This window comes from Solanum stenotomum, chromosome 3 (assembly GCF_019186545.1).
Source record: "Solanum stenotomum isolate F172 chromosome 3, ASM1918654v1, whole genome shotgun sequence".
Classification (NCBI taxonomy): Eukaryota; Viridiplantae; Streptophyta; class Magnoliopsida; order Solanales; family Solanaceae; genus Solanum; species Solanum stenotomum.
Genome location: NC_064284.1, coordinates 36,093,512 through 36,114,869, shown reverse-complemented (window position 1 = coordinate 36,114,869; position 21,358 = coordinate 36,093,512). Strand labels below are relative to the sequence as shown.

Below are 21,358 nucleotides of genomic sequence, written 5' to 3'. Positions count from 1 at the left end.
AGAGTGTCAGAATCGCAGAACATTGGAGGTTTTGCTGAAAAATGCTCAGCAATTTTGTTTTGTTATTTTACTCTTAATTTCTCACTAAAGAAAGCTCTGATACAATGTGAGAAGATAAGAGTTTGAGAGAGAACTCAACCTGATTATTCCCACAAGCTAGTGCGGTTTAAATAGCTAAGTATACATGTCCTAAAAAGGAAAGAAAATCAATGCAAATCAATACCTAATCAATATAAATCAATACCTAATTAAAAATAGGAGTAAATTTAAGAGTAAATCAAGTTACCTACTATGTTACACATATGCTATCTAACAGGCTACATATGATATGGTAGATGATCATAATCTACATTAATAAGGTAAATAAGTATTCTATAATATCCTAAGGTATCCTATAATATATAATATTGAACAACAACAACAACATACAGTATAGTCCCACAAGTGGGGTTCGGAGAGGGTAGAGTGAACACAAACTTTACCCATACCTTTACAGGTAAAGAGGTTGTTTTCGATAGACCCTTGGCTCAAAGAAAGAAAAAACACAACATATATGAAGACATAAGCAGTAACAATGGTTTAACCAAAAAAAAAAGTAGTACCAATGGCAGGATAGTAAAAAAATATAGGCACGAGACAACAAGTAACAATCGAAAACAAAGAGTGAGAAATATGGAAAATAGTAAAATAATAAAAATACTGAAAATAATATTAATACTACTAGCCGAAGAGACAAGACGCGAGAGCATTTCCGACTAGCCTTCTAGAATCCTCGACCTACACATGCTCCTATCAAGGGTCATGCCTTTGGTAAGTTGAACGTTGATCACCTCTACTCAATACTCGTTCGTCATACATCTACCTCTCTTCAGTCCCTCCAATGACAACCTCTCACACCTCCTCATTGGAGAGTCTATCATCTCCTCTTGACATGTCCAAACCATCTCAGTCTAGCCTCCCACATCTTGTCAACCATGAAGGTCACTTCCACCTAAGTTTGAGTATCTTCATTTCTGACCATATATATCCTAGTAAGCCCACACATTCATCTCAACATCCTCATTTCCACAACTTCCATCTTCTAGACATGAGAGTTCATTGACTGGTCAATACTCAACGCTCTACAACAAAGCCGGTCTAACTACTATTTGTAGAACTTACCAACTTACCTTTTGGTCTTAGTGGCACCTTCTTATCACATAAGACACCGGATATCAACGGACCTTCATCTCAACCACCCCGCACCAATGCGATGTGTGACATTCTCGTCAATCTCCCTATTTCCTTAGATAATTGCCCCGAAGTACTTGAAACCCTTAAAGGATGACTCGAGAATCCAACCTCACTTCCACATCAGCTACATGAGGCACATTACTGAACTTGCACTCCACATACTCTGTCTTACGGTGCTCAACCTAAAACCTTTAGACTCCAAGGTCTGTCTCCACACCTCTAGCTTGTCGTTAACTCTGCGACACGTCTCGTCAATCAATACAATGTCATCGACAAATAATATGCACCAAGGTACCTCCCTTATTATGTGTCGTGTCAGAACATCCATCACCAAAGAAAATAAAAACAGGCTAAGAGTCGATCCCTAATGCAACTCCATCACAACTTGAAAGTGACCTGAGTCTCCAATGTCGTCACCTAGCCCGGGTCTTAGCTCCATCATACAAACCTTAATAGCCCTAATGTACATGATTGGAACACATCTAGTCTCCAAACATCTCCATAGAACCTCTCTCATAACTTTGTCGTACGCTTTTTCTAGGTCAATAAACACCATATACAAGTCCATCTTCCTTTCCCTGTAGTGAACCACCTAAACTTATTAAAGTACAATGAATCTACGCACATATTCTCCTCCTATTCTACCACTTAGAAAAGAACTCACCCAGACCAAGGAAATGCTTATAACAGATAGTTTCTTCCTAATTATAGCAGTAGGAAAGATCAATAGAATCACTCACTCCTTCTGCCTTCGTGAGTAAGAAATAATCCTTTGAAAAACAAAATCTGTTGCACTTGCCAGGTGCTTGCTTATGGAACTTAGGAACCTGACTATTACTGCATTTGATGGCTCAGCAAAAAGCTTGTCAATCAATGGTCCAATCATCACCTTCCAATCTTCAACCTACAATAGGCTCAAATTAGGCATGTCCAAGTGATATGTGAAGAAGGGCAATATACTAAGCAAGCAGTACATTTGTATCACTGAATAGCAAATATAGTCTAATGATAAGACCATATGCTAAGCTATAACATCCATCCTAGTTGATGTCTTGCTGCAAACTTTAGCCTTGTGCACATTGTACAAAGAGTACAAGGAAAACAAGAAATTGCTGGACAAGCAATGATCAAATCAATTGTCATATTTCTTTCATGGTTTTAGTGCAAGTCAAGATTACTGGTGACAGCATATGACAGATTTCAAGTGGGAGATATGTTACATCAACCAAGACTGATAAATGATCAAGCAACAAAAGCAAATTCAAAGAAGTTTGCCCACAACAGTAAGAACAGAAGCAGTTGTCTTGGAGTCACTAATGACTGCATATAGAGAATCAATCAAACAACATGAGGTGAGTCAATTAAGCAAAGTGAATAAAACTCTAACTAACCATTTTCGACCACTCAGGAAGCAGCTTCAGCACTCTATCAATATCAGTCTTTTTTCCTGAAGAGAAGCAAAAATGAATCAAGGTGCTTTTCAGTAGTTATCTAATGTTTAGTGTTTTCCGGAAAAAAAAACACAGTTGATGGAAAAGAAGAGGATTGCACATAGAGGATAAAATGTAATTACAATGAAGGAAAACACTATCTACCTAGAGCCTCCCAATTGCACTTTACATGTAAAAGTGATGCACACAACAGCCCATAATCATTAACTGCAAAAATACCCGAGAAAACACCCGTCCGAGGCAAGTTATTTTGGTAATGATTTAGTCAGTCAAATTTCTTATAATCTTTCTACTCAAAGTAATGATCACCTCAAATGAGCAAAATGTAGCACCAAGGCTTGCAACAAAACTTTGAATCTTTTAAGTACTTCACAGTATTCAAACTTCACTATACTGTGATGTTCATACACGAGTATAACCTTGGGGGATGCACTGGTATATAAAATCCCATCTGCAAAATGAACCCCCAAAAAGCACCTTTTTTGTTCAAAATACACAAATTACTTACATTTCCAAGACATTAAGGGAAGTATGAAAAACCATAAATATCAAGCAACCAGGAAAAAATAGCACCCAAAATAACAATTCTAAAATAGGAACTTTTCACTAAATGCACTCATTAACAAACCCGCCACCAAGAGCTTCAAGTTACTCTGTCACGATTACAAAGGTATCCATTACAAGAAGTTACTTTAAGCAGAGAACTTTTGAGGAGATAAATATCTTTTAGGCTAAAGGATACCAGCGAAAATGTGATTTCTCAATTAACTGAGTTCCTAGTCAGAATCAACTTTTTTCCTCATTTATTCTCTATGACTGTTACAGATGACCATTATCGGCCTGTGGGATTTAAATCTGATCTCAAATTTCATGATGTGGTGAACTATTTTAATATTCACTAGCTGTGCACTCCCAACCATCTCCAGAGCAGCTTAAAGGAAAAAACTGAACACACCTTCTACACCATCAGCAGCATCACATATGTCTGGGTTCTCTGAGTGTTTGCTGCACAGACAAATAAGAAGTTACATAAAGAGAGTGCAAAATTACTCCTGTTTCATGCTTCTCACTTAAACTTTTGTCATCAACAATCAAAAGTATTTCATTATACCTCAGACAGTCGAGCAGCAGGCATATAACATCAGGATTATGCTTGTAATTCTTCAATAACGCAATGAGTGTGCCACTTGCCAATGAGTGTACTCTTTCAAGTGGCGAGTAAATAAGACAAACTAGTGCAGGCAAAGTAAATGAAGGGTCTGCAGCAGTAAACAAAAAGTCATTGAGTAGTCAGCCACTGTTGTTTGGATGCCAAACAGAAGAAGCCAGCTTAAATGCTTTCTCTATAGATGGTAGTTCCAAATTGAAATAAGGAAAAGAGAGACCTGGTCGGACATTAAACACAACAGAAGTGGGATATTCATATAAGACCAAGAAAATGAAGAAGAACTTTCCAAAAGTTATGCATCACAGTAAAGCATCTTCCATAACATACCATTGCACTACAAAGACAACTGAGCTAAAAGCCAAAAGGTGGAGCCTTACCTATTAAAGGAATCAAACTGGAAGCCTGTGTACTAATTACCATTTGTTCATCTTGGAGAAACTCCAATAGGTGGCATGATAAATGCTGCCTGCGAATTTTGCAAAGAGAAGTGCTAATTATTCTGTTAACTAAATTTGAGGAAAAAGTAAAAAGATATTCTGATATAGGAGCATTTTGCAAAAGGGACAGTAATTTTGGAATAGTTGAATGTGCAGTGATTTATCTGTGCACCTACTGTTCCTTTAGGGGTTTCGTGTTGACCTCATATTCATGTACTATTCAATCAGGGAAAGCTTCCCACATCAGTTATTTCTTTCAGGAGAAAATCAGAATGATGATAATTTGAGTAAATATACCTTCTTTTGAATTACATATGGTCTCTCTCTCTCTCTCTCTCTCTCATATATATATATATATATAAGTTATTCAAAGGGGTTTATAATGGAGCTACGCTAATCAATTTTCCTAAGATTTTTACATGGTATTTGTGCCAACATATTGTAAGTACAGTTTCACACTTGTAAGTCCATATTAGGTCCATATATGAACTAAGAATCCGGCAATACACATGAGGACACGTATTAAGTTACATATTGCCCCACATCAGGAACATAAAGGCATTGAAAGGAGTTTATAATTGCACAGAGCTACTCCTCCCAATGCCTTGAAGCTTCCAATTAAATGTTCAGACCCGGAGAACCTTCTAAGAAGAAGGTAACAAAGTTGGGCATTGAGTATGTCGGTCCAATAGATAACTCTTCTACAAAAAGCTCTAAATAAAGTGGTCCTGTATGACTCAATCTAAGCACTTTAGCATACTCCCAACAGGTTGAAAAATCTCCCTATAAGGAGACTTCTAAATTCACCTCCCTAGTTGACTCATTGTTGCATCTCCTTTTTTTGAGCCAACACTTTGACCTAGCAGTTCAGTAAGGGTTCTCAGGTTCCTGATTTTAGCTGAGAAACTGAATATGCTAAAAGAAAAGTTAAAAGAGTGGAGTAGAAACAACAGGGGCAACTGGAAACAAAGAAAGGGTGACATTTTAAACCAGCTTTCAGCTTTGGAAGCAATCCAGGAACAAAGAGCTCTCACAGATGATGAGGCAATGCAAAAATCAAACTTGGCTTTAGAGTTTGAAGAAGTTGCAAGAAATGAGGAGATAGCTTGGAGACAAAGATCAAGAATACAATGGTTGAAACAGGGAGACAAAAATACAAAATACTTCCATAGGATAGCTACAGCTCACAAAAGGGTAAACTCCATAGATAACTTGAAGGTGGATGATATGGAGGTGACAGATGCAGAGATCAAAGAAGCTATTCAAAATTACTACAAGAACCTGTATAAGGAGGCAGAAGAGTGGAGGCCAGAATTAGTGTTACATGAAGCCACAAGGATATCTGCAGAAGAACAGGAGGAGCTACAAAGACAATTTGAAGAGGATGAAATCTTAGAAGGCATTAAATTGTATGCTATGGAGAAGGCACCAGGGCCGGATGGATTCCCTATGTCCTTTTATTTGGCTTTCTGGGAATTTATAAAGAAGGACATCCTGAAGACTCTCCAATATTTTTATGAATATCAGAAGTTTGAGAAAAGCCTCAATGCAACATTCATAGCCTTGCTCCCAAAGAAGGTTGGAGCTTCAGAGTTGAAAGATTTCAGACCTATAAGTCTCATAGGTGGAATATATAAGATTGTGACAAAGATACTGGCTGAAAGACTCAAGAAGGTGGTCAACAATTTAGTTAACAAGCATCAAATGGCATTTATAAAAGGAAGACAGATCATGGATGCAGCCCTGATTGCTAGTGAGTGTGTGGACTCGAGACTTAAAAGGGGCAGAAGCAGGTGTCATGTGTAAGCTAGACATAGAAAAAGCCTATGATCATGTCAACTGGAGATTCTTGTTAAATACTCTCAGTCAAATGGGCTTTGGTGAGAAATGGTTGAAATGGATTGACTTTTGCATTAAAACTGTCAAGTTCTCTGTTTCGGTGAATGGTGAACCTGTAGGTTTTTTTGGTTCTGAAAGGGGTCTTAGACAAGGTGACCCTCTGTCTCCTTTCCTGTTTATACTAGCAATGGTGGGATTTGATAGCATGATGAGGATAGCATTACAAAATAGATGGATTAAAGGGTTTAAGATAGGAAATAGCAGAGGGGAAATAATGGAGGTATGTCACCTACAGTATGCAGATGACACTGTGATATTTTGTGAGCCAAAGGTTGAACAAATAGGTTACATCAGAATGATTTTGACTATTTTTGAAGCTTCTTCTAGCTTGACAGTTAACTGGGGAAAAACCAGTTTGTTCCCGATAAAAGAGGTGCCAAATATCCAAGATCTGGCAATCATTTTAGGGTGCAAAGTTGAAAATATGCCAACTACATACCTTGGTATGCCTCTGGGCAGTGAACACAAAGCAGGGGAAATTTGGGATGGAATATTAGAGAAAACTGAAAAAAGATTGGCTAGGTGGAAGGCACAGTACATATCACTAGGTGGGAGGCTCATCCTTATCAACTCTGTTCTTGATGCACTTCCTACGTATGTAATGTCTCTATTTCCCATACCTCCCAAAGTTGCGAAAAAGCTGGACAGACTTAGGAGGGATTTTCTGTGGCATGGTTGTAAAGAGGGCAAAGGATATAAACTAGTCAATTGGCAGACAACAATGCACAGTAGAGAACAAGGTGGCTTGGGCATCAGAAATCTGAGAGCACAGAACAATAGTTTATTGATGAAATGGCTCTGGAGATACAATAGGGAGGATCATGCATTATGGAGGGAGGTAATTAGACACAAGTTTGGTGAACTCAACCCTTGGTGTACCAATGTGAGCACTGATACTTATGGAGTTGGAGTTTGGAAGACCATTAGAGCTCTATGGCCCAAACTGGAAGGGAACTTGCAGAAGAGAGTTGGAGATGGGAAAAGAATAAAGTTCTGGAAGGATGCTTGGAAGAAGCAAAGCCCATTAATGGAGATTTTTCCAGACCTATTTATTCTAAGCAACAACCCAGATGGCACCATTTATGATATGTGGAGTGCACAGGGATGGAACTTATTCTTCAGGAGATTGCTAAATGATTGGGAGATCGATAGAGAAGCCAATTTGCTAAATAGGATTGATGATTTCAATGGCACTACTGCTGAACCAGATACATTAAGATGGAAACACAATATTGATGGGCAATTCTCTGTTAAAAGGGTTTATAAAATGGAAGAAAGGGTACAGTGTAGAGGGCAACCAAAAATATGGAGAAACTTATGGAATAGTCCATCCCCAACCAAGGTAAAATGCTTTACTTGGCTGGTGGTTAAAAGAACATGCCTGACACAAGAAGTTTTGAAGAAGAAAGGGGTCATCATAGTTTCCAGGTGCTTCTTATGCAATGAGACAAATGAAACAAACAGTCATCTATTTTGCACTGCACCTTTACAGCACAACTTTGGTCTCTATTTCTCAACATAACAAAGACAAGCTGGACTATGCCGGAGCATATTGCAGATTTGCTTAGTTGCTGGATGAAAAGAGGTGGCAGCAAAAGTCAAAAGAAGTGGTGGAGGATCATCCCACAATGCATCTGGTGGACAGTTTGGAGAGAGAGAAATGGGAGGTGTTATGAAGATAGATCCAATTTCATCCAGAAAGTTAAATGGAATTGTATAATATCTTTCTACTTTTGGTGTAAAGAAGTAGGTTTAGAGGATATAGATCAGTTTGTAGATTTATTAAGATCTCTGTAAGTATCTTGTTTTTTAGTTGCTGTTTTTTTTTTATCTAACACTTTTTGATGGTGTCCAGCATGTCCTTAATGCTGAGGAATACACATTTACCAGTTTAAAAAAAAAAAGGGTTCTCAGGTTCCTATGTTGTAATTGTATTTCTTGGACATTGTATAAGGTGCTAAAAGGTGAAGCAATGTTAATAACTAAAAGCCAACGATACAAAGCAACATCATACCAGATAGGAGGAGGAAGCACGGTATCTGATTGCATAGACATATGGATAAGATCTGAAATGAAGTCAACAGCATTTCTTTTCTGTGAAACATTCCCGGAAATAAGACGCTTGAGAATTTCTCCCAAGCACTGAGTATCTGAGGATCTGGCAAAGCAACAATTGACATTTCTATTTAACCCCGAAAATACATTTGGAAAGCTTAAAACCAGTTTACATTACAATATAAACATACATGGAGCAATACTCAGCCAAAAGCTTTATAACAGCTTTTGCTGCACTGTCTCGTTCATCCAAAAGGTCTAGTAACATTGGCAGTAGAACATTAATCTGTCTAATGTCTGCAGAATGTTTAGACAAACTACTATTTGTCCTAAAGATGACAGCTTTGAAGATGCAGAGTGAACTGTCAATTACTTCATCATCCACACTATTAAGCTTCAATATACAAAAAAATAATGTAAGTTACCAGCATCAGAGAAAAAACCGTAAATTCAACCAAAAAAAAGAGAAAATTACTTATAGTAAATTCAACAACCAGAATTCAGAAATGTTTAATTCAAATACTATAACACCAGAAATATGCTAGTTCTCTGATGGTTAGACAAGCAACTTGATGTATTTCTCCCGACCGCATAACTAAGAACCATCATCTTACTAAAGAAAGTTACTCCCTCTGTTTCACTTTATTTGTCTGGTTTTGATTTGGCACAAAGTTTAGAAAAGTAAAGAAGACTTTGACTCTTGTGGTCTTAAACTAAAAATATGTAGAATGTACCAAAATGTCCTTTAATCTTGCGGTTTTAAACATGCCATGTGGAAAATTGAAATTAAAGAGATGCGAATAAAAAGAGGCATTCTTTTTTAAATGGACTATAATGATAAGTAAGACGTGCAAATTGAAACAGAGGGAGTACTTCACCAAAGCAATTGCTCCAGAATCTCCGAGAGATCTTAATCTTTTCACAACCAAAGGCTGCAAACTTTTATATGAGTCATGTAATTCTACCTGAGATATGATAGCTTCAGATAGCCGAGATCCATATTCCTCAATGGTAGTTTCAAACTGCTTTCCATGTAGACGGCCCAACAGAAGGGCAAGGCAATTCAGGAAAAATATGATGGTCTCTCTTCCACTTTCTTTGTTTCTAGGAGACTCTTCAGCATAATTATCTGCATAAAACTGCAAGTTTTTTTCCTTAAATCTGGAGTAAAATAGAGAGGAAGGACATAAGAAAAAGAGAATTCACATACTCTGATATATAAAAAAAAGAGCAACTAAGTCAAGAGTCAGGACACTTAAAAGGAAACTTTTATGTCATTTTTATCTTCTTTGTGTTAGTTCAAGAGTCGTTTTATCAAAGGTGATCACCAAAACAAAAGAAGCACCCATTAAGTAGGACCAGAACAACTTATCTATGGGCATTCAAACTGTCAATTCAGTTACCAACTGGCTATTCAGCTGGTAAACTAAAATTTCTAGTTCTCCCAATACAAACCATTTAAACTAGTTCAGCTTCCAAACCGAAACTCTTTGATCATATGGTCTTTTGAAATACAGTTTTATCTCACTGAACTTTCAGAACAAATCCAAATTTTAGAACTAGTGTGATGCATCAGAATTAAGTAAAAGGAAGAGTCAAACCTCAAACTTGAAAGAAAAAAAGACATTCAGATTCGATTGCAAGCAGCCCTAACCATAAATCTTCAAGCATATAGTAAAAAATCTACCTTCAGAAAGTTAAGAGCAAACCATTCAACCTCAGACTTGAAAGACAGATTCAATTGCAAGCAGTCCTAACCATAAAACTTCAAGCATATAACAAAAAATCTAACCTTCAGAAGGTCAGAGCAAACCCTCACCACCAGAATGTTATGGTTGTAGGTGTAATCACTATTTAGATGATTATGAGAGACAAAGTAAGGAAGGGAAATTCCAACTGCTAGATATTCTGGAGAGATGGAGATAGAGAGGCAAAAGTAGCGAAGTAGTGGTACTGACAGGCAAAGAGACAATGAATTTGGAGAAGATATGTCAGAGAATGAGAGTAGCTTACGGCACACATTTATGAGTTAAAACTATAGTTTGAAAAGGATGAAAAAAGTTGCTACAAAGATGGAATATATGTGACTGAGGTGGCATGACCAGGTTAAATCTTAATTCATAAATATGTTGACTACTGATGACCAAAAACCTACTTCACTACTTGGAAAAATGTCTGCTAAAATGTTGCACTAGCTTCCTTTTTTTAAAATGGACTAGTCTTGTATTTTTTGTTGAATAAATTGAGAGCTTGGAGAATCTATAAATGAATAGACTTTCCAGAAATTCAGTTTCTTCAAATACATGAATCATCACAACAACAAAAGTACTACTGAGTCAGTTTGCCAGTCTCTTGTGTTTAAACTGAGTAAAGAAGTCCTAAATGTCCCACATATTTTAGTGGCAGATTGAAGTTGTACTCTAGACAAGTTTTTACAAACTGGCAACTTTGTCCTCCAAAACTATTTAAGATAGGACATCTGTAAATTAATACTCAACAATCCAAGTCTTCTAGATAAATCTATTTTTTTGAAATTAAGTCTTCTAGATAAATTTATTTTTTTGAAATTAAGTCTTCTAGATAAATTTATTCATCAAGTGAATAGGACATTTTCTTTATTTTACTTTATTTTTTACAATGGTGGCGTCCGGACCAACTTACACACACCTCGACTATTACACTGAGTACCTGCTACCTCCCACCAGCACTCGTACCTGGTAACTTTGTCCACCAACGCTTAGATGGGAAGAAATCCCTATATTTTTTGTTTGTGTTGGGATTTGAACTCTAGTCTCCAAGGCTTCACCCACTTCATCAACTGTTAGGCCACACCGTTGGGTGTTGAATAGGCCATAATTTCAACCACTAGAATTATTTAAAACCCATTTCAACAAAAAAAAAAAAGAAACAACAATTTAGAACAAAAACAATGAAATGCCTATACACTAAACACTGAAATATATAAATGTTTAGGCCAAAGAGACCAAATGCAAGAGGAAAGAACGAAAGGCAAAGGACTTCATGTGGTGATAGTATAGCAAACCTGAATCCCGGATAAGTACTGCTCCAATAATTCTGTATATTGCTGAGGGAATTTGTTATCTTCCAAGTGCAACAACATGCCATAATGTTTCCAACAAGAGGAGAGAAGTAACACCCCTCTCTTCAGCATTTCTGAATCTGTCTAAAGTAATGATACATGGCGCATGATGAACAAAACAAAAGTGCTATAATAGATGATCTAGAAACTGAAAAGGATGAAAACTGTAAAACCTGCCTTGGTTTGTTCGTGAATATAATTTTCCTGCATCCCCCGCAACCACTTACAAACTCTCTCTAATGCCTTTGCATGCAAAGGCCTGCTTTTTCTGCTCCACTGCACGTCAACAACTCTATATGTGAAAATTGAAGCATTTGACAAGTGGCTTTTTAGATTTCCCACTTCTCAACAAGGTCAAGAAAATAATCTATAAGAAACATTACAGCAACCCTTTTGAATTACATTTATTATCTATCAAGATATCTATAATCACATCGTAGTGCGTTCTGATTTACCAGATTTAAGCAAGAAATATTTTGCACATAGAACTTTTCATCTGACCAACTATTTAGTCTGACAGAAACAGATTTTTTACTCACAGAACCTGGGTACCAACAAAAATTGACATCAATTGGTTACACCAAATTTTTTTCAAAAATATTGTAAAATACTTGACTCATAGATTACTGAGAACTGGCTGGACAGAGAAGTAGAAACCAAAATTTCGTTTTTTTAAGTTTTGGATGAACACGAAATGAGAGACGTACTTATTTGAGATTATAACTAATCCTTAATCAGAATAGGTACACTAGAAGATGTTTTGCCAGTAAGTTTTTAATATATATATATATATATCTTTCCCTCTCTCTGTCCTCCGATGTATATCTTAGCTGCATTTATTAGGCGTTTGGACAATACTTGGTTGAAGTTAAAAAAGAAAAGAGCATTTGCAGTTGAATTTGGAAATGAATTTAATTGGAAAAAAGTTGAAGCTGAAATGATGGATCAAATCATAGAACATACGTTGATTTGCAAATAATATTTCAAATTTAAGTTGAAAAAATGAAATAAAATTCATGGCCAAACTGGATAGTAAAGGATATTCAAATCTGACGTCTAATGAAGTAGCACTGACTAGATAAAACAAGTTATGGAACATACAGCTGTAAGTCTCTCTACAAGAATTATGAGGTTATCCAAATGGTCCCAAAGTAGCAACTTCATTTCCATGCCTTCATAATCTGAGGATTTACTGATGTTGTTCACTTTCTTCTTAGTCGGTGTAGAAGGTAACAACATGACCGGGAGATTTCTTTCACCAGTAGCAGCTGCCTTACGCTTGTCATCTGAGCAGTTGAACACTGAATTAGTTCTTGCTAATGCCTCTGTAAGAGAGAGAACTAGATCAGCAGCAGCCACTGAAAGGCGAGTTGGCAACTCAAATTCCCCCTGCACTGTGCTACAAATTTGAAAGAAGCAAACTTAGGCATGTGCCTTTGTTAAAAATGTAAAGTAGGTCAACAAAAATGCATCTGGTGGACAGTTTGGAGAGAGAGAAATGGGAGGTGTTATGAAGATAGATCCAATTCCATCCAGAAAGTTAAATGGAATTGTATAATATCTTTCTACTTTTGGTGTAAAGAAGTAGGTTTAGAGGATATAGATCAGTTTGTAGATTTATTAAGATCTCTGTAAGTATCTTGCTTTCTAGTTGCTGCTTTTTTTTTTCATCTAACACTTTTTGATGGTGTCCAGCATGCCCTTAATGCTGAGGAATACACATTTACCAGTTTCAAAAAAAAAATTAAAAAAAATACTGTGTGTTTCAGAAGCACAGTCTAAGCTCCCTCAAGTGGTTGTGGAAATATAGCTTCCGACAGCAAAAGTTGAATGAAGTTACCCAGAAACAATTCAATTTCCCCTAGTTAATATATACATGCATTTTTCTTTATTTGGGTTTTCGAGTATAGGTATGCATTCTCAAATTATGACATTTCTCAAACAACTCAAAGTTAAACGATAAGACTGCCATCCAGAATTTTTTTGTAGTTCTGCCTTATACTCCTTAAGATATATATAAAAAAAACTTTGACATGAGCTTTATATCATGCATCGACCATAAAGTTTAGAGCTAACACAAGTTTAAAAGGTATGTGAGGCACTACACTCTTTTGTTTGGTAGAAGAAAGATTTTCAAATTCAGTTTTTTTTTCCATAATTATAGTTTCTGGGCCAGCTTGCGCGCTCCTAGATTAATTCATGGGGCACGCTACCTCCCATTCAGTTTTCAATAGTAGCAATGAGATTTTTTACTTTTCTGTAAACGTTAGCAACATTGAGCAACCAGTAACAGATGAGCATCTAATAAAAAGGAAAAGAGGAAATGACAGGCAACACGAAAGGAAGAAAGAAAGGAAATACACACACCTTCCGTCATATACAATAGACACAAGATGGGACATACATGTGCAGAAAATCTTCAGAAGTGCATCGTATCTACATCGAACCCCTGTATTAAAAACAAAAAACTCTGTAAACTAAAAATTAACAAGCTTAAAAATTATCTGCTCAGACAGTGGGCAACAGGTTCCAATGGACCACAGAGCAATAGGATACTCCCATTCTCCATTCCCACAGAGCAAATAAGACCTCAATGATATCCCAATTTCATTGACTTAGTTTGATCGGGGCAGCTACGATAGAACTGATAATTGATGTAAATTTCTACTATGTGTACCCAGAAAGGGGCAATATGACAAGTTTGAAAGTTCTTACAAATAAGCGTGATTTGTCACCTTACGAAGATTTCAAGGGAGCACAAAAAGGAAAGAACTTCATTTTGAGGGAACCTGAAACATTTTGGGGTGGCCACAGAAGGAACTTCAGGTGTGTTTTGAAAGCCCCATGGGAATTGAACGAGTGTATTAGTGTAATTAAGAATAATTACACAGTTTGACTTGTTTGCCACTTTGTCTGGCCAAGTAATAATTTGGCTAGTGCAGAATTGACTGTAATTGAAGGAGTGCAATTACACTCCCAACCTTCAAGGAGGGTTAAGAATTTGTGGTAATTATATTCAAAAGCTTCAGATTTCATTCCATTTATCAAACATAAACTACTTGAAACTTTGCTTATTTCTTTGTTAAACATACTCCTACTCTATTCATCAGAGGAAACATTTCATATTGAAAAATGCTTTCACATCTCATTTATATATCCTATTATCATTTTAAAAACAAAAAAGAATCTTGAATTTAAGATTACATTCACGTCAATTAGTTGAAAATTTTAAAATTGTACAACAACAATATACCCGGTGTATCTCACAAGTGGGGTCTGAGGAGGGTGGTGTGTATGCAGCCTTACCCCTACCTTACTAATTAGTTGAAAATTTTAAATTTGTAATTGAGGTACCAGGTTCATTGCTGATCTTCTGATGAACTGTACCTCAATCATGTTGTCAATCATAAACCCTTCCTTGTCATTTGCTTGAGGTACTTGGTTCATTGATACTTCTCTTCTTGATCTGCACATCATCTTCATCTTCTAGAGAACCAGTTCTTTCACCTAGGTTCTTAAGAAGTTTATAATTCAATTTGTAGCCATATATCTGTGTGGATCTTGGCTATTGTCTTTTGTAGGCTCTTCTGTCTTTCCACACTCTTCTTCCCTTCTTGTATTTAACTTTCCCTGGATTTTGACAATTTTAGAACCAGACTGTTGTCATCTCTGTGCTCAGGTCATCAGAGAACCAGGTTCCTTAGTTCTGCAGTACCTTGGAACCTGCTTCTTCCATCATATTTTTGTGGCACTCTTCATCTGCTGGTCTTCTCATCTTCAACACATGGGAGTGGGATTCTTCAAAGCTTTTATGTATCCCACACTCCCTCTTCATGAGCTTTCAGAAGGAGGAAATATTACTCTTTTCTTTGTCATGCGATAAGACCTCTACACATACTCTTGCTTCGTCCTACCTTGGTCTTCCATTTCGACTCAGAGAGGAGTTCCATGCCCTAGTTTTCTGTGTGTTTTAGGACTCTTCTATTGGTTCTTCAGAGGAGATATGATATCAGTTTCGTCAACTCTCTTGCGCTGCCCACCTCCCTTCCAAGAAAAGGTTGTACAAGCCTCCTCCCTTCCAAGAACCAGGTTCCCAGCAACAGTATACAGTATCTGGGATGACAGATCAAGGCTCCTTTGTTGTGATCCTGTGATATATCTTTGTCAAGATTCATTAATTTTTGCTCCATGGGAGTGGGATAGTTTTATTCAGAACACATCCCATAATCCTTCTGTACTAGGCTTAAGTGAGGATTTTTTTCTCCCTTCTACTTGACATGTGTCTAATTCATTCACATATGTTCTAGCTTCCTCTCATTACAGCCCTTTTAACCGGATCAAATGTTGTATCTAGGAACCCAGGATGCTTGGGTTGCTTTGTCCAGAAAAGGGATAGGTTGAATGCCTTCAAGTCCATCCTGATAGATTTGCATTTATTAGGGAAGGACCTAGTTCCTTCGATGCCTCTTTAACAAAAAAAATGTATGTTCCTATCAATTGCTCTTAATTTGGCTATGCATGAGTCCTTGAAATGTCCATTGTTTCCACAGTTAGTGTGTAGTTGATTATATGGGATAGAGACATATATACTCTTGAGATTGTATGGGGTCTTTCTCTTTTTGTATCCAAATCCTTGTATGTGTTGCAGTGGTTTTCCTGTAGAGATATTAGTGCTTCTGAGGACCTGTTCCATCCAAGTGCTCTCTTCACTTCATTTGTAGCCCTTTCTAATTCTTCTTGAAGAACCATGTTCCTTTCATTCTCTATGGAAATCTGTTTTGACAATTCCTCGCATTTTTTCAAGATTCTCTTGAATATCTTCAACCTAATCATTCCCCTTTGTAGATGCAGCTAGGAGTTTATCTTTCTAAGCTTCTAACCCATGGTATCCTTTGCTCAGAACGATGTTCTTGAGGTACTCATTCATATTTTCCAAGTTCTCTTTACACTCTCCCAAGTTTTTGATTTCCATCTCAAGGGTGACATACGTATTCATCCAGTTTTTCTTTTCAATGTGTAGACTTTTGAAGGTATTAATGTCAATGTGAGTCACGCACTCTAGTTTTTTTCCTGGAATAGATGTGAATAACATCCTTCATTTCAGTAAAGTTTGTATCAATGTTATCATCCTCGTCTTCAGAGTCAAATTGTGCCATTACTGTCATGCTTTCTTCGAAGTCTGATTTTTCCTTGTTTGCCATGAATCATCTATCTTTTCCCTTCTCAGCATAGGTTCTTGGGCTTTCTTCATAGTTAGATTGAAGAGTATCCCATATTTGATTTGTAGTGCTGCAAGAAAGGATTTTATCCTGTACATTGGGTCCAATACCCTATAGAAGAATCTTCCTGGCTTGCGTATCTCCCTGTGTTTGTTTAATCTCCTCCTTCGCATACTACTTTACTCAGCCCTAACTCGAGCAACTTTTAAGGCTACAACTTTTTGTAGACAGACCTAAGGAACTGACTCTAGCAGCCCCTATCCCAAGGCCCAAACTAGGTAAACTGGTCATATAGCTTGCTTAACACAAAGTTTAGCCGTCTTTCTCCTTTCAATTACTTTGTAGCGTAAGCGAGCATAGAGGAACAAACAGAGCCTCTCTCGTAGCACAGTAAGGCGACGAAGTAGCTGCACTGGATAGAGGTCGCTAAGATAGTTGGTAAGAATCGCTATTGCAAACCTATCAAAGCCTATGCTACTTATTTTGTCTTAAAAAAAAAAAAAAAGCCTACACTACTTATTGATTATCAAAAATTCAATCCCCCGGCCCTTCCCACCTCGGACTGCCCCCTACCCTAATATAAGACAATTCCCACCCTCAAGTTAGGTACCAGAGCTAATTGCATTCGAGAAAATAGAAGATTTTAGCCTGAATCTTGGACCCAATTCATGCTTGAAAACAACAATTCTTCTTCCAATTTCATACATAAAATTGTTTGTGTGAAGAAATTTGAGAAAGACAATGTAGTCAATGTCTTGATCTCCTTGTGAATCTTCCAAGATGTTATGGAATATTCAAGATGCCTCCAAAGAGAATATTTAGCCCTTTTATATAGGCATGAATTAGGGTTTTAGGGTAGCCTCCAAGTAATCCTAATGGACCCTTGGGCTTGGTTTCCTCAGGCCGGACAGAGACTGGTCCTCAAGTGCAAAGGCAGAAGGGAGCTTAACTGCAAGACCCACCAGTTGAGCAGGGACGAAAGTCGGCCTTACTGATCCGACGGTGCCGAGTGGCCAATTGTTGGGCTTTTGGGGTCAAAGAATCTTAAGAACTGCCTCTCTTACTTTCATCTTTGGTTGATGAATTAAGACTGCCCCTCTATCTCAATGAAAGCCCGAGGGAATATGAAAGCTATTCACCAGATCTTAGAAACAAGGCACAAAACCCAATGATCTGAGCTCCTTTTGCTTCAACCCATGAATCTTTTTAACCATTAATCTTTGTCTTAACCAAAAGGAATTCTCTTTTTCTAGTATTATTTCCTACTATACAGGAAGAATGTTGCAAGAGGTTACTAATCATGTTATTCCTGGTCTTCCCTCATCTTCATCTTCAACGATAAAGCAGTTTAAGGAGTGCCCTTCGCACGTTACTTCTTTTAGCCTTTGTGCCCCATCCCCCAATGGTGCATTCACTCCCACCCTTAGGTAGCATTTGGTAGAGTGTCTAAGAATAGGACTGAATAGGGTTTATTAGTAATGTTGGGATTAGTTATGCTTGAACTATTTCCTATCCATTATTGGTTTGGTGTATTAAGGCCAGTTCTATCTTTACCCATGCTTATTGATGTGTTAATAACTTGTGTGTTGCTAATACCATGGTTTGCTATGCATTAGTTATACACCCTATAATAGTATTATAGGGTGTATAACTAATACATGTACTAGTTATACATAGACTAAAAATCCTATCAAAAAAGGATTAAATAATACCATAACTAATACATGTATTAAATTCTCTAATACATCCTACCAAATGACCCCTAAGAGTTATTGCTTCAAGTAAATTTGCCTTGCTAATGCTAGTTTGCCCTCTATTATAACTATACAGAGGGGGGAAGAAGCACTGCTTATGGTCATTACTGTGTTAGATCAACTACTTCAATTGAGAATTCTGGTAAGTTTGATCCTCGGGTAAGGTAGCTGCCAAGGAATGAAACAAATACTTAAGGATGTTTTGAATACCACTTCTCCCCCTGAAACAATTGTAGCTTTTAATACAAGCTATTTCTTTTACACTTGAAGACAGAAACCGCTAAGAAGTCAGCTCAAACTTTTGAAGTGCACTGAGAGCATAAAGGGTCCTCGAGACATATAGTCAAAAGAAAAAACAAACAGCTACATAAGTAACAGACTTGAACCAGCATTGCAACTTGATTAAATGTAAGCATACAGTACAACCATTACCAGCATAATTTTACAGTCAACTTAATTTGGAAATTGGCATTTGGATTTCTCTTGCAGAAAGGGTCATGAGAAATTACAGATCAGCGAAAGATGTGGATCGCATATGTATACTCCAATTTAAAATGAAAGACAAATGCTGTGGGGTTTAAACAGAAACAGAATTTAGAAAGCTCTACTTACCACGTGTAACGAGCTTGTCCATAGTAACCTCAAATTCAATAAGACTTCGTGCAAGGGTACACCAACCAAGGGATATATAACGATCCTCTTTCCTTGATAAAATGGATTTTAGATCATTTGCTAGAGCCTGGAAACTTATTTCGTCCTCAAAAAGCCAATTGAGAAGTATCATCACTTGGTTGCCATGTTTTGACCCCGTGAATCTCAATGACTGGCAAAAGTTTTATCAATGATGATTAAAAAAGCAGCAGCGGGAACAGGTAAAAATACATGTAACAGGCTTTTGAGCCCAAAAATAGAAAAGCTTGAGCATATGCTAATAGTTGATGACAAATGCTAGAACATAAGCTAGGAAAAGAGAACAGGCCATTAGTTAAGAATTTAAGCTGAGCAATTTTTTATTCACCTCCATCTCCAAAGCCTTTTCCATGTACAACAAAAGTAGTTCTATGGTAACAACATTCTCTCAATAGAACAAAAAAAGTCATGTGATAAACCAAAAATGTTAAGTGGTTTTGTGGCTCACGCACATGATGCAGTGTGGATATTTCAAGCATTTCATGAATGATGTTAGTCACTCAAGACTAACTTAATGCACATGGGCACTAAAGCAGCTAACCCATCTTACATAGTCATGATGAGAAATAATATTGACCTTTAACTTCTGCAAGAAAGAGCTTCTTGCTGATTATTCACGGTAAACACTCTATTACTGTGTAGTGTGTACAAATTTGAAATTAAGTCCTAATTGAACGCTCCGTCTTCCCCCAATTTCTATAACAGTTAACTTTTTCAGAATATTCCAAAATGTTTGAAACCATTCTGTAACACCATTTCACTATTTTCAAGAATTTAAATTGAAATTTATTCAAATTTCAAAATTCCAAACTGTGATGTAATATTTTTTCTATCAAACTAACTTTTCAATTATTACTTACTTTTTCTTCAACTAACATCCATCCATTCACAAACCATCATATAGACCAGGAAGTAGGGAGTACATATACTCTTTTATCCCATAACTTTTATCATTTAGCTTTAACAAGAGTCGAGGCTGAAAATGATGGACCAATGGTAAATGCTCCAACATGGGTAGACTTTAATATGCTCAACTCTTGAAACGCTAAAGTGATAAATATGACAGGAAGATGGGAGTATTAAACTAATCAATATCAAAGAGATTCAAGTTTTTTCCCTTCTCTTAATATACAACATCCTGGGAACAGGTTCACAATAAACCCTTCATTTTATGGACTAAATTGAAGTTAAACCCTATAAAACAATTTATTAGGGAAACCTGAAAACTTCAACAAACAAAAAGAGCTGTTTGGTTCTTACATGTTGAATCATAGGAACAAGAACTTGGTCCAAATTCGACTCCTTTTCAGCAGCATCCTTCACATACTTGGAAAGGAACCATAAAGACTGTACCAAAGAAACTGGCAAAAAAATATAAAAAAAAATTCATCTGGAGAACCAAAACTCGATCAATTATAACGTACAAGTTAGAACTTACCACCAATAGGTGCGATTTTTGGAGAAGGTTCAAGATGAGAAATGGTTTCCTGAAGCTTCTTAGGCTTACAAGTAAGCAATGTGTTCATAACACGACCCAGAGTTGCAGAAGTCATTGAATTCGACTCTGACACTTGTTGTCTTTGTTCATCTTCTTCCATTGCTAGGGTTGAATTCACAAGTGATTGGAACCCTTTGCTTGGAGAATTCAATGAGTTGTTGGACAAATTATACAGAAGCCAACGGAATGGGTGAAATAATAATAAATTGTAAAGCACTTGGGACGGGGTGTTATTAATGTATATAAAATGAAACCTGAGGAGAGTTTAATGTTAATTATATTTAAATTAGTCACTCCTTTTTTATTTTTGTTCAAATGTCTCATTCTGTAAAAGTAAAAAAATACTCATATTACTAAAATCAATTCTAAAATCATACTTATTTAATGTGTATTTATTTAATTTTTCCTTCCAAATAATTTTAATCTTATTTTTGGAATTAGATTTTTTTTAATGTCATACAAATCATGTCTTACTTCTTCAATCGAATAAGAACCAAAAATGAAACTAACTCTTCTTTTGGTAAAAAAAAGTTATACATATCTCAAACAAATAGTAGGAACTGAGTTTCTTATTACTTAGTAATCTCGTAGGGTTTGTTTGGAAAGTCACCTTGGTTATTGGATTTGGTCTAATTGGGTGTAATTACACTATCTGTCATATTTGGTTGATCATGTAATTACTTGGCCAGCATGTAATTGGCAAGAGTAATTACACTCTCCACTTCGCAGACAACAACTGTGAATTGCTGGTAATTACATGATGTAATAACAAGTTGATTACCTTTTTAATTTTTTTATTTCTATTTTTATTTTTTTGTTTAAATTTATTTTTATTTCTATTATTTTAAATTCTT

General features: G+C 36.6%; 1 protein-coding gene across 3 annotated transcripts in view; it reads right to left on the bottom strand.

Moving 5' to 3' along the window:
• The window catches only part of LOC125857430 (uncharacterized), a 30,089-nt gene extending 9,381 nt beyond the window's left edge, over positions 1–20,708 (bottom strand). For all 3 annotated transcript variants that reach the window (XM_049537017.1, XM_049537018.1, XM_049537019.1), the window contains exons 1-15: positions 20,445–20,708; positions 20,267–20,367; positions 18,929–19,139; positions 13,711–13,792; positions 12,445–12,742; positions 11,517–11,619; positions 11,287–11,423; positions 9,209–9,382; positions 8,435–8,637; positions 8,203–8,346; positions 4,230–4,318; positions 3,796–3,943; positions 3,640–3,689; positions 2,625–2,680; positions 1,974–2,137 (exon numbers count right to left, since the gene is read on the bottom strand). In XM_049537017.1, the coding sequence (XP_049392974.1) occupies positions 1,974–2,137; positions 2,625–2,680; positions 3,640–3,689; positions 3,796–3,943; positions 4,230–4,318; positions 8,203–8,346; positions 8,435–8,637; positions 9,209–9,382; positions 11,287–11,423; positions 11,517–11,619; positions 12,445–12,742; positions 13,711–13,792; positions 18,929–19,139; positions 20,267–20,367; positions 20,445–20,604 (2,120 nt within the window). In that variant the 5' untranslated portion in view covers positions 20,605–20,708. The remainder of the gene's footprint in view (positions 1–1,973; positions 2,138–2,624; positions 2,681–3,639; positions 3,690–3,795; positions 3,944–4,229; positions 4,319–8,202; positions 8,347–8,434; positions 8,638–9,208; positions 9,383–11,286; positions 11,424–11,516; positions 11,620–12,444; positions 12,743–13,710; positions 13,793–18,928; positions 19,140–20,266; positions 20,368–20,444) is intronic.
• Between the last annotated feature and the right edge of the window lie 650 nt (positions 20,709–21,358).